Genomic DNA, 14,602 nt, shown 5'->3' with positions numbered 1-14,602 from the left:
AACTCTCTTTATTACCAACAATAACTCCTCATTTCAACCAGAAAGTCTCTGCTCCTGTTTTCATCTCCAAATAAAACTCTGTTCACGGAGAAACAGGAACCAGAGGAGAAACAGGAAGTGACGGGGTTTGTGGGAAATGTGTTCTTCACATTAAAATGATGATTAAATGTTTGTGATCAGAGGAAGTGATTCCATATTACTGGATGTTAAATGAGTTTTCTCCACACGTCCAGTTGTCAGAGACGTCTCTTTGTTTGTTTCATCCAGCAGGTCTATGTGTTGAATGAACATGAATTAAACAGCATCTAAAGCTCTTATTTTGAAAGGCTGATGTCGTCCTTGTTTCTATATTCCAGTCACAGACGGTCTGTTCTGGAAACATACGCAGCTTTTAGGACCTTTTAGGAGCTTTTAGGAGTTTTTAGGAACTTTTATCTCCACGGTTCACTCTAAAAAAGTTGAGCTAAAATATTTCTGATGTGCAGCAGGATTATTATCACAGGAAGTGATTACACATTTACTACTTTATCAGGGAGGGCTTTAAAATAAAATAAAAATGTTCTTTCTCGACTTCCAATTTTTTCTAATTCCTGCAATTTTACGCAAAAAACTCTTAAAACTCCGACAATCATAGTTTCACATGACGTCTTTTAGTACTAATGATTGTTTGACTGTTTGTGTTGAGACCAAATCTAAACTTGTCTCCACTCATTAGGTCATCATGTTATTTTGGCTCTTCTGTTTTCCTGCACAGATTTATTGTTGTTTTGTATTGTTATATGCATCATATGCTGCTGCCCTTTAGAGTGCTGTTTACATGGTACCACTGGACATAAGAAGTTCCTCCTACTCAAGAAAGATAAAAACAAAGTCTTTACTTATGACCTTAAGAGACAAAACAGTAAAAACTCCCTCCGGTAATTATTTTTATTACAATCATTTAAATAAAATAATCATTGTATGAAGGCCGCTCATTGAGACGGCAGAGCATCACATGACCTCCTCTAGGATCACGTGAGAACAGGTTGACTGGAGGTCTGTTGCTATGGTGACGGGGGCTCTTCCTAGCAACAAACGTGTGGCACTTGGGTAATTGGGGGAGAGAGCACAGATGGAGAAGGTGCACAGAGAGAGAGGAACCAACAGAGGGGTGCTGGAGAGGATATTCACAGCATTTCAAGGTGCAATCAGTCGGATTTGAAAGTTTGACCGTGTGGAATAATGCAGGATTTAAAACCATCTCGTGTTCGGCTTCAAATTTGTGGAGAAGAGGTGTTAGCATGCGTTTCCTGACAGGGAAGTGAGGCAGTGAAGTAAATGTGAATAAAGGCACCGTGACTACTTCCAGTTTATGGGAGATGATTTCCTGTTTTGCACCAGTAAACAAATGAAACTTCACCAGCATGTCCTACTAGTTTCCTCAATTAAAGCAAACAATCCTCCGTGTAAACTCACCGGATCACATATGTGCGGAACGGTATGATGTGCTGCATGACGGCGGGAATGTGCAACCATATTCTGATCTGTGGACAAAAACAGAAAGCAAAGAGTTAAACATCAACAAGGGCAGAAGAGATCCAGCTGGAAATCTGTCTGTAAAACTGCAGCTGTCCATCAACTTGTTGGTCGTTGAAAAACTTCCATCCTCCTCAAGTGATGAAATGAATGTCGACCTGCAAACCTTCGGTACGTCACAGTAAAGCACAGAAGGTATGAAAAAGGATCAATTATTGCATCCTCTACAAAGATGATGTTTAAAAAGGCTTGGACAGATTTGTTGGTCCCCTCAGAAAATATTAGACGTAAGTGGATTCATTCTGTTTTTAAAATTATGATTACAAGTTATCCATTTTTGAATCAAACATTCGGGCAGTGTAAAGGGAGGAAAGCAGTCGCTCTGGTGTTTGGTGTCACCGTGTGCAGAAACAACTGAAGGAGACCGGACTGAACATCATAGACGAGCATGTTGAAGGTGAAAGCGAGAAGACCGTTGGACTTCAGCTGAAAACCTCGTTAAGAAGTTCAAAGGTCCAGAGGACTGATGCTGACCTCCGGAGACACAGGCTGAACAGAGGGAGTGATTCACTTTCAGTTTGCCAAAGTAGCTCTCAACAAAACATTAGGGAAAGGGTCCCATCACTTTTGCCATTTTGATTTGTTTGTTGTTGAAAATATTCTGTTGAATAAAAAAAATAAAAACCAGTCTTTTTTTTAAAAATATGGAATTAACAATGAAGGACACTAATTACTTTTGTTCGGTTTGGAAAATTGCGGGTTTCGTCTTTTTTCGTGGAAGAATACAAACAAATTCATCTACAATTTTCCTCCAAACAGAACAATTACTCCATACTTGTATCTTTCATTGAGCAATAATTCCCTGCTGTCCGAATATTATCACACGAGTTGCATTTAAAATCTCTCGCAAACCGCAGCTTCTAAAACGCCACCGGCGGTTTGAGTGACGCTCGATGAAACTCACGTTGGAGACGATGGTGATGAAGGCGTGGGCGATGGGGAAGGGGAGGCTCTCCGGGGTTCCCGACTCGAAGCACTCCTTCATCAGGGAGAGGCCGTGTTTCCCGCAGAACAGACAGACGTAGCGCAGCAGATGGAGCGGCACCTCCACGTCCTGTCGACAGGAAGACGTCAGGAAACACAATCCAGGAAGAAACACCGCTGATATTTCTATTTTTTTTACATCTATTTCCCAGAAAGTGAAAGTTGTGCTTCTACTCCTCATTTACCGTCATCCCATAACTGTTTGGATGAACACCGACATTGAAAGGAGAAAATAGAAAACAAAAAAGCAACGTCTTGAATCGCAATGAATCTGGATATTTATGCAGAAATATTGCGTTCTTAAGTTTATTTCTGACTTAAACAACTTGACAAGTTTCGACTCCCTAAAAGCAGTGAAGTGAAATCAGAGTACGAACACATCTGTGATCTGGTATCACTTATTTTGGCCAATAAAATAGTCACAACTTGGGATTTCGTTTTGTGGTCCAGCTCAACATTTGTTATCCATGTTTCATTAATACATTCATCGGAGTTGTTGAGACGTCATGGTCGTAAACAGATAATCAGGGGACAGAATCAAGCTCTCTGGGGGGCAGTAGCTTCACCGACTGCTGCAGGTGTGAGCTCCTGAATTAAATGCAGCAGAATGAAAACACAGAAGTCGGTAAAGTGAGAATCAGGTGGGTTTCTTACGTTCATGTCGCAGAAGGAGCCGAGGATGTTGCTCTCATGAGCAGATATATCCTGAAAAAAAGAGACGTGGAAATAAAAGAGTTTTAGAGGACAAAACTTGTATTGTGTTCAAAGTTAGTTGTTTAAATGTGTTCTGCCTCCTCATGTGTTTAGAGAAGAGATGATCCACATCATTCACCAGAACAATTATTAAAGGGATTAAAAAAAGAAACATCAATATCATGATAGTGGCAAAAGTTCAACCTGTTGACATCATACGATTATGCAGTAATACACACACACACACACACACACACACACACACACACACACACACACACACCGAGCTCCACACAGCTCACACAGTGTGTGTAATGTGTGTGTGTGTGTGTGTGTGTGTGAGGTGTGCGTTCGTGAGTGTGTGTTTTTGTCTCCTACCTCTATGGTGTGTGTGTGTGTGTGTGTGTGTGTGTGTGTGTGTGTGTGTGTGTGTGTGTGTGTGTGTGTGTGTGTGTGTCCTACCTCTATGGTGTGTGTGTGTGTGTGTGTGTGTGTGTGTGTGTGTGTGTGTGTGTGTGTGTGTGTGTGTGTATCTATGGTGTGTGTGTGTGTGTGTGTGTGTGTGTGTGTGTGTGTGTGTGTGTGTGTGTGTGTGTGTGTGTGTGTGTGTGTGTGTCCTACCTCTATGGTGTGTGTGTGTGTGTGTGTGTGTCCTACCTCTATGGTGTGTGTGTGTGTGTGTGTGTGTGTGTGTGTGTGTGTGTGTGTGTGTGTGTGTGTGTGTGTGTGTGTGTGTGTGTGTGTGTGTGTGTGTCCTACCTCTATGGTGGGGTGTGTGTTGTGTTTGTAAGCTGTGTAGAGGGGGAACTGGATCTGGAAGATCTTGGCAGCGCTCAGCAGCAGCTTCTCTCTCTCCTCGGTGCTCCAGGAAGTGAAGTAATCCTGACTGTCACTGTTGCTGTCACAGCTTCCTCCAGGACCATCGTTGCCCCCCCCAGACCAGCCGCCCCCGTCCCCCGGTCCCAGCGTGTCCCCCGGGGCTTCCACCAGCTGCTCGGCCCCCTGATCTTGGCTCTGGGTCTTGTTCTGGTTCAGGTCGGGCGTGTCGACGTCCTCCTCGGCAGAGTCTCTCTCCACGTTTACGGGTTCGTCCTCCCCGGGCGAGGGCAGCTGGGGGAGGGCGCCGGGAGCTGACACGCCTCTGCTAAATTCAGACCCCGCCCCCTCCGCCTCAGACACGCCCCCTTTGTGCGCGTGGTCCTGGACGCTGCACAGCCGGTCTCTCAGGCTGCTGATCTGAGCGATGACCAGGTTGATGAGGGCGTAGACCAGCTGGTTGAACACCTCCAGGTGCTTGTACTCCTTGAAGCAGCACAGACATTGCCTGGGGACACAACAGGAAGCTTTACAGGAGCCATCAACACACCGACCATATAAGGAGCTGATGGAGCGCTGACGGGAAGCAGTCCTATAAAATGAAGCCTTAAGAGACTTCTTCTTCGTTTGAGTAGATAAATTAGTTTTTTTGAATCATCTCATCTGGTCGCGTTTCCTTCATTTCTGTTCTTCTATCAGGTAAACGTCGTTATAAACGGATTCTTGTTTTGTCCGTTGTGTGTTTATTGTTGTTGTTTCCTACTTTGTGCTGCAGACACATTAAAAACATGAATCCTGTTTATTGTGGAACTGTTTCACATACTGTGTGTGCAGCAGGAGGAGGAAGTGTTTCTGTGACAAACTGAAAGACGGCGGTGGTCGACGGTGATGTCGTGAAGTGTTTTACGAGGTTACACATGGGTGTTTTATTTTGAAAAGTTTCCCAGAATTGTATTTTGTTTTCTCGACACATCCTGTCCGGCCGATCTGCTCCGTTCAGATCGCCGCGGTCTCCGAGTGTCTTCCGTCAGAAACAGACTCGCTGTCCATCTTCAGCGCAGCGAAATGTTTCTGGGACGGCAGCGAGACGGATTTACATTTGGTGTTAAAGTATTAAACACGAGATCAAAGCGCCGAACAGTTTTACTTCAGCCTTGTAAAGGAAACAGGAAGTAGCACTGACCTCTGTGTCCAGGAGCTGATGTAGCCCAGCACCCGCAGGGCATGCTCCTTCTTCAGCTGGAAGCCTCCTTCATTGCTGTCTGCATCCGATACTGTGGAGACACAACACAACTTCAGAAGAAGAATTTATTTCCTGATCGTACAGGACGCCAATGAAGAGAAGCTAAGTAGGAGAAATATGACATCTCCTGCTGAAGCCCGTCAGAACCAACCATCAACCATCAGTGATGTCATCAACCATCAGTGATGTCATCGTTGGTTTGAGGACGTTATGAATCCTCCAGTTCAGATTCTGTCCGTCACCATCTTGATAGTTCGGAGCGGTTTGGAGCAGGAAGTGACCATATTTGGACGAGCTGGGGGAGGAGCCAGAGGTGGATCTGACTGGAAACCCGAGGACACGACACCCCGCCCACAATCACAGAAACCAAACTGAACCATGAGTCTGTCAATCAAACAGACACGCCCCCAGAAACATCTTTTTGAGGTGTAATATCTGAGAATATCTTGAGAATTTTAATTTTTTTTATTGACTTTGTATTTGATGAGAAGTTGAACGGGAGTTTCATTTTTCAGACCCTGAAGCTGCGTCCACTTTTGTATACAGTCAATTAGTTAATTCGAGTTATTGGGACATCGTGACAACAACAGTCACAGTCGTGTCGCCCAGAAGGAACAAATCAATGGTCTCCTTTTTCTGCGACAAGCTCAGACAAATTGTTCCTGATTCATTACATTGTAGAGATGACGTACAGCAGTCCTACAAACACTTCCTAAATGTGTGTTAAAGGACATATGGACACAAGATTCCTCCCGGTGCTGCTGGAGAAAAGACATCCAGGCCTTTATGTATCGTCTAAATCCAACTTCAGAGGTCGATATAACTTGGTGTTATTTTTATAACCATGGAAACGTCTGCAGTGCTTCATAATATCACCGAGGTGAAACGTGTACGACCCGGCACTAAACCCTGTAGACCTCCATAACTAACTTTAATATGCGTGACGGAGTTGTTAACACATTAAAAAGAATCTCATAGATATGATTTGAAGCCTTTACACCCAATGACACGTTGTCTCGGTAATAGTTGTGATCGATCAATAACACCGAGGCAACGAGTAGATCGGTGGTGACTTCTACCGCTGCTGTGATGAACTCTCAATCCTGACGGAAAATCTTCAAACAAACAACTCTTGTGCAGTTGATCACATAATTAATTTGCGATATAAATCCTTTTTTAAGGATTGAAGGAATAGAGGACAGGTTGCATAAAAGGTTATAGATATAGATTACCAACAGTCGTGGATCAAAATCAGTCCCTGTAAGTAAAGGTTATATTACAACAAGCTTAAAGACCTGTGATACACAGCCTGTTAATTCATAAATTAAATGTTATCGGGCAGGGCAGCACGGTGGTGCAGTGGTTAGCACTGTCGCCTCACAGCAAAAAGGTTCAGGGTTCGAATCCGGTCCTGGGCCTTTCTGTGTGGAGTTTGCATGTTCTCCCTGTGCTTGCGTGGGTTCTCTCCGGGTTCTCCGGCTTCCTCCCAACATCCAAAAACATGCACCTCCCCAGCTCCTCCTGTCCACATGCCTAAGTGTCCTTGAGCAAGACACTGAACCCTAAATTGCTCCTGATGGTGAACCATCGGTATGTTGTAAGTCGCTTTGGATAAAAGCGTCAGCTAAATGTAATGTAATCAAATTTAATTTGATGAAGTGTCAACATCGTAGAGCCTCATGTGGGAGTGGACGACGCCATCATCTACCTGCTGCAACGAGCTCAGTCTCACCTGGATGGAACCGGTGAATCTGTGAGAATCACTTTCTTTGATTTCTCCAGTACATTCAACACCATCCAACCACTGCTGCTGAGTGAGAAGCTGCGGGTGGTGGAGGTGGACACGTCCACCGTCTCCTGGATCACTGACTACCTGACAGGCAGACCACAGTTTGTCCGTCTGGGCAGTGTGCTGTCTGATACGGTGGTCAGTGGTACTGGAGCTCCTCAGGGAACTGTTCTGTCTCCTTCCTGTTCACCTTATACACAACTGACTTCCAGTACAACTCAGAGTCAAGACATCTGCAGAAGTTCTCTGATGACTCTGCAGTGGTAGGATGTATAAGGGATGGACGGGAGGAGGAGTCAGTGACGGGAGGACGGACGGGAGGAGGAGTCAGTGGACGGTGTATAAGGGACGGACGGGAGGAGGAGTCAGTGGTCGGTGTATAAGGGACGGACGGGAGGAGGAGTCAGTGGTCGGTGTATAAGGGACGGACGGGAGGAGGAGTCAGTGGTCGGTGTATAAGGGACGGACGGGAGGAGGAGTCAGTGGTCGGTGTATAAGGGACGGACGGGAGGAGGAGTCAGTGGTCGGTGTATAAGGGACGGACGGGAGGAGGAGTCAGTGGACGGTGTATAAGGGACGGACGGGAGGAGGAGTCAGTGGACGGTGTATAAGGGACGGACGGGAGGAGGAGTCAGTGGACGGTGTATAAGGGACGGACGGGAGGAGGAGTCAGTGGACGGTGTATAAGGGACGGACGGGAGGAGGAGTCAGTGGTCGGTGTATAAGGGACGGACGGGAGGAGGAGTCAGTGGTCGGTGTATAAGGGACGGACGGGAGGAGGAGTCAGTGGTCGGTGTATAAGGGACGGACGGGAGGAGGAGTCAGTGGACGGTGTATAAGGGACGGACGGGAGGAGGAGTACAGGACAGTAGTGGAGGACTTTGTGGAGTGGGCTGGTAGAAATCACCTCCTTCTGAACATGACCAAGACCAGAGAGATGGTGGTCGACTTCAGGAGGAAGACGACGGCTCCACAACCGCTGAGAGTTCTGGGAGAGGAGGTGGACATGGTGGAGGAGTACAAGTACCTGGGTGTGTCCATGACAACAGACTGAACTGGAAGACCAACATCAACGCTGTCTACAAGAAGGGGATGAGTCGACTCTTTTTCTTGAGGAAACTTCAATCCTTCAATGTGTGCAGCCAGATGTTGGAGATGTTCTACCATCTGTTGTGGCCAGTGAACTGTACTTCTAGTAGTCTGCTGGGGGGGAGAGGTGGAGGGGGAGCAGCATTGGAGCCGGTGACACCAACAGACTTAACAAACTGGTGAAGAAGGCCGGCTCCATCATCGGCTGCAAACTGGACAGTCTGGAAAAGGAGGTGGAGAGGAGGACACTGAGGAAACTGTTATCCATATTGGATAATCCTGACCACCCTCTCCACCTGCTGCAGGGACAGAGGAGGACGTTCTCCAAAAGACTCCTCCAGCTGCTGTCACAAGGACAGATACAGGAGATCATTCCAGATACAGGAGATCATTCCTGATACAGGAGATCATTCCTGATACAGGAGATCATTCCTGATACAGGAGATCATTCCTGATACAAGAGATTATTCCAGATACAGGAGATCATTCCTGATACAGGAGATCATTCCTGATACAGGAGATCATTCCAGATACAGGAGATCATTCCTGATACAGGAGATCGATCCAGATACAGGAGATCGATCCAGATACAGGAGATCGATCCAGATACAGGAGATCGATCCAGATACAGGAGATCATTCCAGATACAGGAGATCATTCCTGATACAGGAGATCATTCCTGATACAGGAGATCATTCCTGATACAGGAGATCATTCCAGATACAGGAGATCATTCCAGATACAGGAGATCATTCCAGATACAGGAGATCATTCCTGATACAGGAGATCATTCCTGATACAGGAGATCATTCCTGATACAGGAGATCATTCCAGATACAGGAGATCATTCCAGATACAGGAGATCATTCCTGATACAAGAGATCATTCCTGATACAGGAGATCATTCCTGCCGACCGCAATAAGACTTTACAATAACTCACCTCTGGCAAAATCCATCACACAACAATAACACTGTTGTCTGTGTTTCTTGGTTGTTTGTATATAATATATATAGATATATACTGTACTGTATATACTGTGCATCTTATATTTATATTTTATATTTTTTACTGTTATTTTATTGCTTTTCTATTATTTCTATTATTATCTTATTGCTTCCTGTATGCTGCTGTAGCGAAAAAAATTTCCCCTCGGGGATTAATAAAGTAACTACCTACCTACCTAACCTAGAGTAGTAACAGTGACATTGGTGGCCATTAGGTGAACTGCAGCCAGCAGCCTGTAGCATACGTTCAGGCTACAGACTGGATATAAAACTACAGACTAAATATAAAACTACAGACTGGATATAAAACCACAGACTAAATATAAAACTACAGACTGGATATAAAACACAGACTGGATATAAAACTACAAATGGATATAATAAAACTACAGACTGGATATAAAACTACAGACTAAATATAAAACTACAGACTGGATATAAAACCACAGACTAAATATAAAACTACAGACTGGATATAAAACACAGACTGGATATAAAACTACAAATGGATATAATAAAACTACAGACTGGATATAAAACCACAGACTGGATATAAAACCACAAATGGATATAAAACTACAGACTGGATATAAACCACAGACTGGATATAAAACACAGACTGGATATAAACCACAGACTGGATATAAACCACAGACTGGATATAAAACCACAGACTGGATATAAAACACAGACTGGATATAAAACTACAGACTGGATATAAAACACAGACTGGATATAAAACCACAGACTGGATATAAAACCACAGACTGGATATAAAACACAGACTGGATATAAAACTACAGACTGGATATAAAACCACAGACTGGATATAAAACACAGACTGGATATAAAACACAGACTGGATATAAAATCACAGACTGGATATAAAACACAGACTGGATATAAAACCACAGACTGGATATAAAACACAGACTGGATATAAAACACAGACTGTTTCTAAAAGAGTTCGTAGCTTCAGGTCTGTAAAATGGTTCTGATCCAGAAGTGTCTTCAGCTGCAATACCAGCGAGTGCCACTAGAGGTCGGCTCCAAAAAGCCTCCGGCTCCATAGACTCCCATTCAACTTCTCTCATCAAATCCAAAGTGAATAAAATGTGTCCATCAGTTATCTCGGTGTTGTTAGCTAAAGTCACTCCTTCTTCTTAGTTTTCTGGAGGTCCATCTGAAAATAATCCCTCATTCATTAGAAAAGAAGATTCAAGAAGACCTGGTTTTGGGGGCGTGTCTGTTTGATTGACAGGCCTGTGGTGCAGTCAGGTTACAGCTATCGGTGGGCGGGACGTAGTATCGTCATGTTTCCAATCAGATCGGTTAGATCCACCGCTGGCTCCTCCCCCAGCTCGTCCAAATATGGTCACTTCCTGCTCCAAACCGCTCCGAGCGTCGCTGCTAGCTGCTGATTGGTCCTTCAGACCTGTCTGCTGAACTTGGCAACACTTTTCTTGACGCTCTAGAAAAGATGTGCCCAATTTATTTCCCTATTAGTAACAATTTTATTACTATACAAGTTCTTTAAGTCTTGACTACCAAGAGTTGAAGGAATACAAAGCTCCACAGAGCTCTTACTGTTGTATTAATCCCCCAAACACAGCTATCATCTCTCATTATCAGTCCTTCCAGATCAAGAGCACCTTCATCTCAGACCTCGAGTCCACTTGAAAACTTTATTTCTCTATATTTTGATCCCTCTATCAACCCCCAGCCATTAAACCGCATTGACGTACACTATGAAAATGTGACTTTTTATGCTCAGCAGTGAAGCTAGAAAACCAGTTTACCGTCCATTAAAGGGAAATATGTAGCAGGAATATAGCTTGTAGATTAAAGCCAGCTTCAACCCGTCTGTTCGCATTAACATGGTCTCAGATGATCGGATCTCAGCTCCCAGATCGAAAACAGACAAGCAAATAAGCACAACAGGAACGTGAACCGAGAAGACCCAGCGATCGGGTTCAATTCATTCACACCTCGTGTAGTAGCTTGAGTTTTAAATCACTGAACAGCTGCCGTGAATTAAATCTCTGCTTTCTGTACAGTTAAAATGAGCTCGGCAGAATCACGCAGGAGATTTTTCTTTGATAACAAAAATAAAAATAAAAGAAGAGCAGGTCCAGATCTTCTGGTGAACGACTGAATTCAACCTGAGGCTAGTTTGGAAACATGTCTGTTGTTGTTGATTTGAAGGGTTAGTAGTACAGAACTGCCCTTTAAATAAGTACATATACATGTATAAATACATGCTTGTCATCCTGCTGCCCTCCATTTGAACTTCATTCTGCGCCGGGTTCACCGAGGTCAGTGATGTCTGAAACCTCAACATGAAACGGTTCAGATTTTGGTCGTAACTTTTTATCGGCTTTCAATACGGAAATAAATAAACTCACTTGTTCCAGTGGTTTAGTTTGTTAGTCAGTCCCTCCAGGAAACCGTGATCCCAATAATTAACGCTAATTCAAGCAAACTCTGCAATATTTGCGGGAGCTTACATTGATTTTCCCGCAAAAAACGTCATCATCAGAATCTGAGCTGAAAGTATTAAATCATAAAGTAAATCTTTTCAAACTAAACTCTCTTTATTACCAACAATAACTCCTCATTTCAACCAGAAAGTCTCTGCTCCTGTTTTCATCTCCAAATAAAACTCTGTTCACCGGAGGAACAGGAACCAGAGGAGAAACAGGAAGTGACGGGGTTTGTGGGAAATGTGTTCTTCACATTAAAATGATGATTAAATGTTTGTGATCAAAGGAAGTGATTCCATATTACTGGATGTTAAATGAGTTTTGTCCACACGTCCAGTTGTCAGAGACGTCTCTTTGTTTGTTTCATCCAGCAGGTCTATGTGTTGAATGAACATGAATTAAACAGCATCTAAAGCTCTTATTTTGACAGCTGATGTAGTCCTTGTTTCTATATTCCAGTCACAGACGGTCTGTTCTGGAAACATATGCAGCTTTTAGGAACTTTTAGGACCTTTTAAGACCTTTTAGGAGCTTTTATCTCCAGGGTTCTCAAGTTCAATAAATACATAAAAAAAAGATTACAGCTAAAATATCTCTGATGTGCAGCACAATTAATATCACAGGAAGTGATTAAAAGAAAAATCTTACTCACTTAATACTCTGCAAATTACATTTTACATTTTTGAGAAAATCCGCTGCAAAAACATTTTTGATTGCAACAATCACGAAGAAACTTGAGTGAAATCCTGGAGGACCTGATCAGTGGTTCTGAACCTTTAAACAGGTTTGAGGTCTGCAGCTGAACTTCATCCAAACCACAAACACAATATAAACACTTTATATAAAACAGATAAACCTCCATTAGATAACACCGCAGGAACACAGATTCCCATTGTAAAACAGGATTTTACACACACACACACACACACACACACACACACACACACACACACACACACACACACACACACACACACACACACACACACACACACAGACACACACACGAGGTCACCGACAGAGCAACACTTAGATCTATCAGCCCTGTTTAGAGAGCAGTCACAGCTGACTGCACCCCATTTAACCCTTTGTATGAGCAAAGTTGTAAAGGCATTGTAGACCCCCCCCCCTCCCCTCCCTCCCCCTCCCAAAACACAAACAAAATGGTTGAGGTGTTGGTTAGAATCAAGTCAGTGTCAGAACAGAGAAATAAATATGTCTTTAAATATAAAAAAAATTTGAAACACACACACAGAGACAGACACACACATACATACACACACACACCACACACACACAGAGACAGACACACACACACACACAGAGACAGACACACACACACAGACACACACACAGACAGACACACACACACACACACACCACACACACAGACAGACAGACAGACACACACACACACAGGTATCTTACATACATACACACACACACACACACACACACACAGACACACACGTATCTTGCCGACTCAACATTTCTGAGTTTAATTGCTGACAAAAGTTGACACTAACTCTGGTGAAGTTCATTGCAGTCGCCCCTTTCCTGTTTCCACGTGTCTGGGTGTGTGTGTGTGTGTGTGTGTGTGTGTGTGTGTGTGTGTGTGTGTACCTCATCCAGCATCTTCTGGGATGAACAGCAACAGTACAACTGTTGCAGCAGCAGAATAAAAACAGATTTTAAATTACATGTTTAACTTTCATGCATGTTTGTTTTGGTTTTTATACTTTATATTTTAACTCTATTTGTGTTTAATTTCTTGCATCTCATGTCTTTACTAAGTTTAAATGTTCCTTTATATCTGTTTTCATGTGAAACACAGCATGTCATGGTTTCATGAAGACCTTTGAGCTGCATTTCTTGTATGAAAGATGCTCCACAAACAAAGTTTATTATTATTATTGCTACTTTTTGCCAAAACTGTATAATGACAGGATTTAGGAAAAACAGATGTCCACAACTCACTTCAGTCACAGCTGGACACACACACACACACAGACACACACACAGACAGAGACACACACACACACACACACACACACACACACACACACACACACACACAGACATACACACACACAGAGACACACACACACACACACAGACACACACACACACACACACACACAGACATACACACACACAGAGACACACACACACACAGACAGAGACACACACACACACACACAGACACACACACACACACACACACACACACACACACACAGAGACACACACACACACACAGACAGAGACACACACACACACACACACACACAGACACACACACACACACACACACACACACAGACACACACAGACACACACACACAGACAGAGACACACACACGTTTGTCTTTTAATGAACAAGATTACAACTTGTCCCATGTTTGACCGTATTTCCTGCAGCAGTGGGTTCGGGTCGGTTCGGGTCGGTTCGGTTCTGTTAACGTCTCACTTTGCACACCGATTAATGGACACAACACCCAGCAGAAGCCCCGGTTAACCGTCCGTGTGTCACCAGGCAGCAGCAGGGCCCGTTAGCACCGACCAGCAGCTCAGTCCTCCCGGTAACCTCCGGTAACCCGGTAACCTCCGGTAACCCGGTTTACGGTTTATGGGTTGAGGTTGACGTCACACATCAAAACTTCACGCACAGATTTACAGTTAAAAACAGAAACTCGATCCGCTGGAGTTGAAAACATCTTCCGGGAAAACATCCACCAGCAACACGAGCAACACGACCATCAACGAGCAACACGAGCATCAACGAGCAACACGAGCATCAACGAGCAACACGACCATCAACGAGCAACACGAGCAACAAGACCATCAACGAGCAACAAGACCATCAACGAGCAACACGACCATCAACGAGCAACACGAGCAACAAGACCATCAACGAGCAACAC

At 44.0% G+C, this 14,602-nt stretch overlaps 1 protein-coding gene across 1 annotated transcript in view; it reads right to left on the bottom strand.

Annotated features, from left to right (window-relative positions):
- The window catches only part of usp34 (ubiquitin specific peptidase 34), an 84,953-nt gene that overhangs the window by 68,615 nt on the left and 1,736 nt on the right, over nt 1–14,602 (bottom strand). The window contains exons 2-6 of the mRNA XM_069723716.1: nt 5,252–5,342; nt 4,012–4,576; nt 3,214–3,264; nt 2,480–2,629; nt 1,456–1,523 (exon numbers count right to left, since the gene is read on the bottom strand). Coding sequence (XP_069579817.1) covers nt 1,456–1,523; nt 2,480–2,629; nt 3,214–3,264; nt 4,012–4,576; nt 5,252–5,342 — 925 coding nt within the window. The remainder of the gene's footprint in view (nt 1–1,455; nt 1,524–2,479; nt 2,630–3,213; nt 3,265–4,011; nt 4,577–5,251; nt 5,343–14,602) is intronic.

The sequence above is a fragment of the Brachyistius frenatus genome, unplaced genomic scaffold (assembly GCF_029030835.1).
Source record: "Brachyistius frenatus isolate BFR_SWC_R1_liver_20210118 unplaced genomic scaffold, ASM2903083v1 Contig_342, whole genome shotgun sequence".
NCBI classification, from domain to species: Eukaryota; Metazoa; Chordata; class Actinopteri; family Embiotocidae; genus Brachyistius; species Brachyistius frenatus.
Note: the sequence above shows the minus strand (reverse complement) of the source record. Positions and strands in the feature narration are given on the sequence as shown.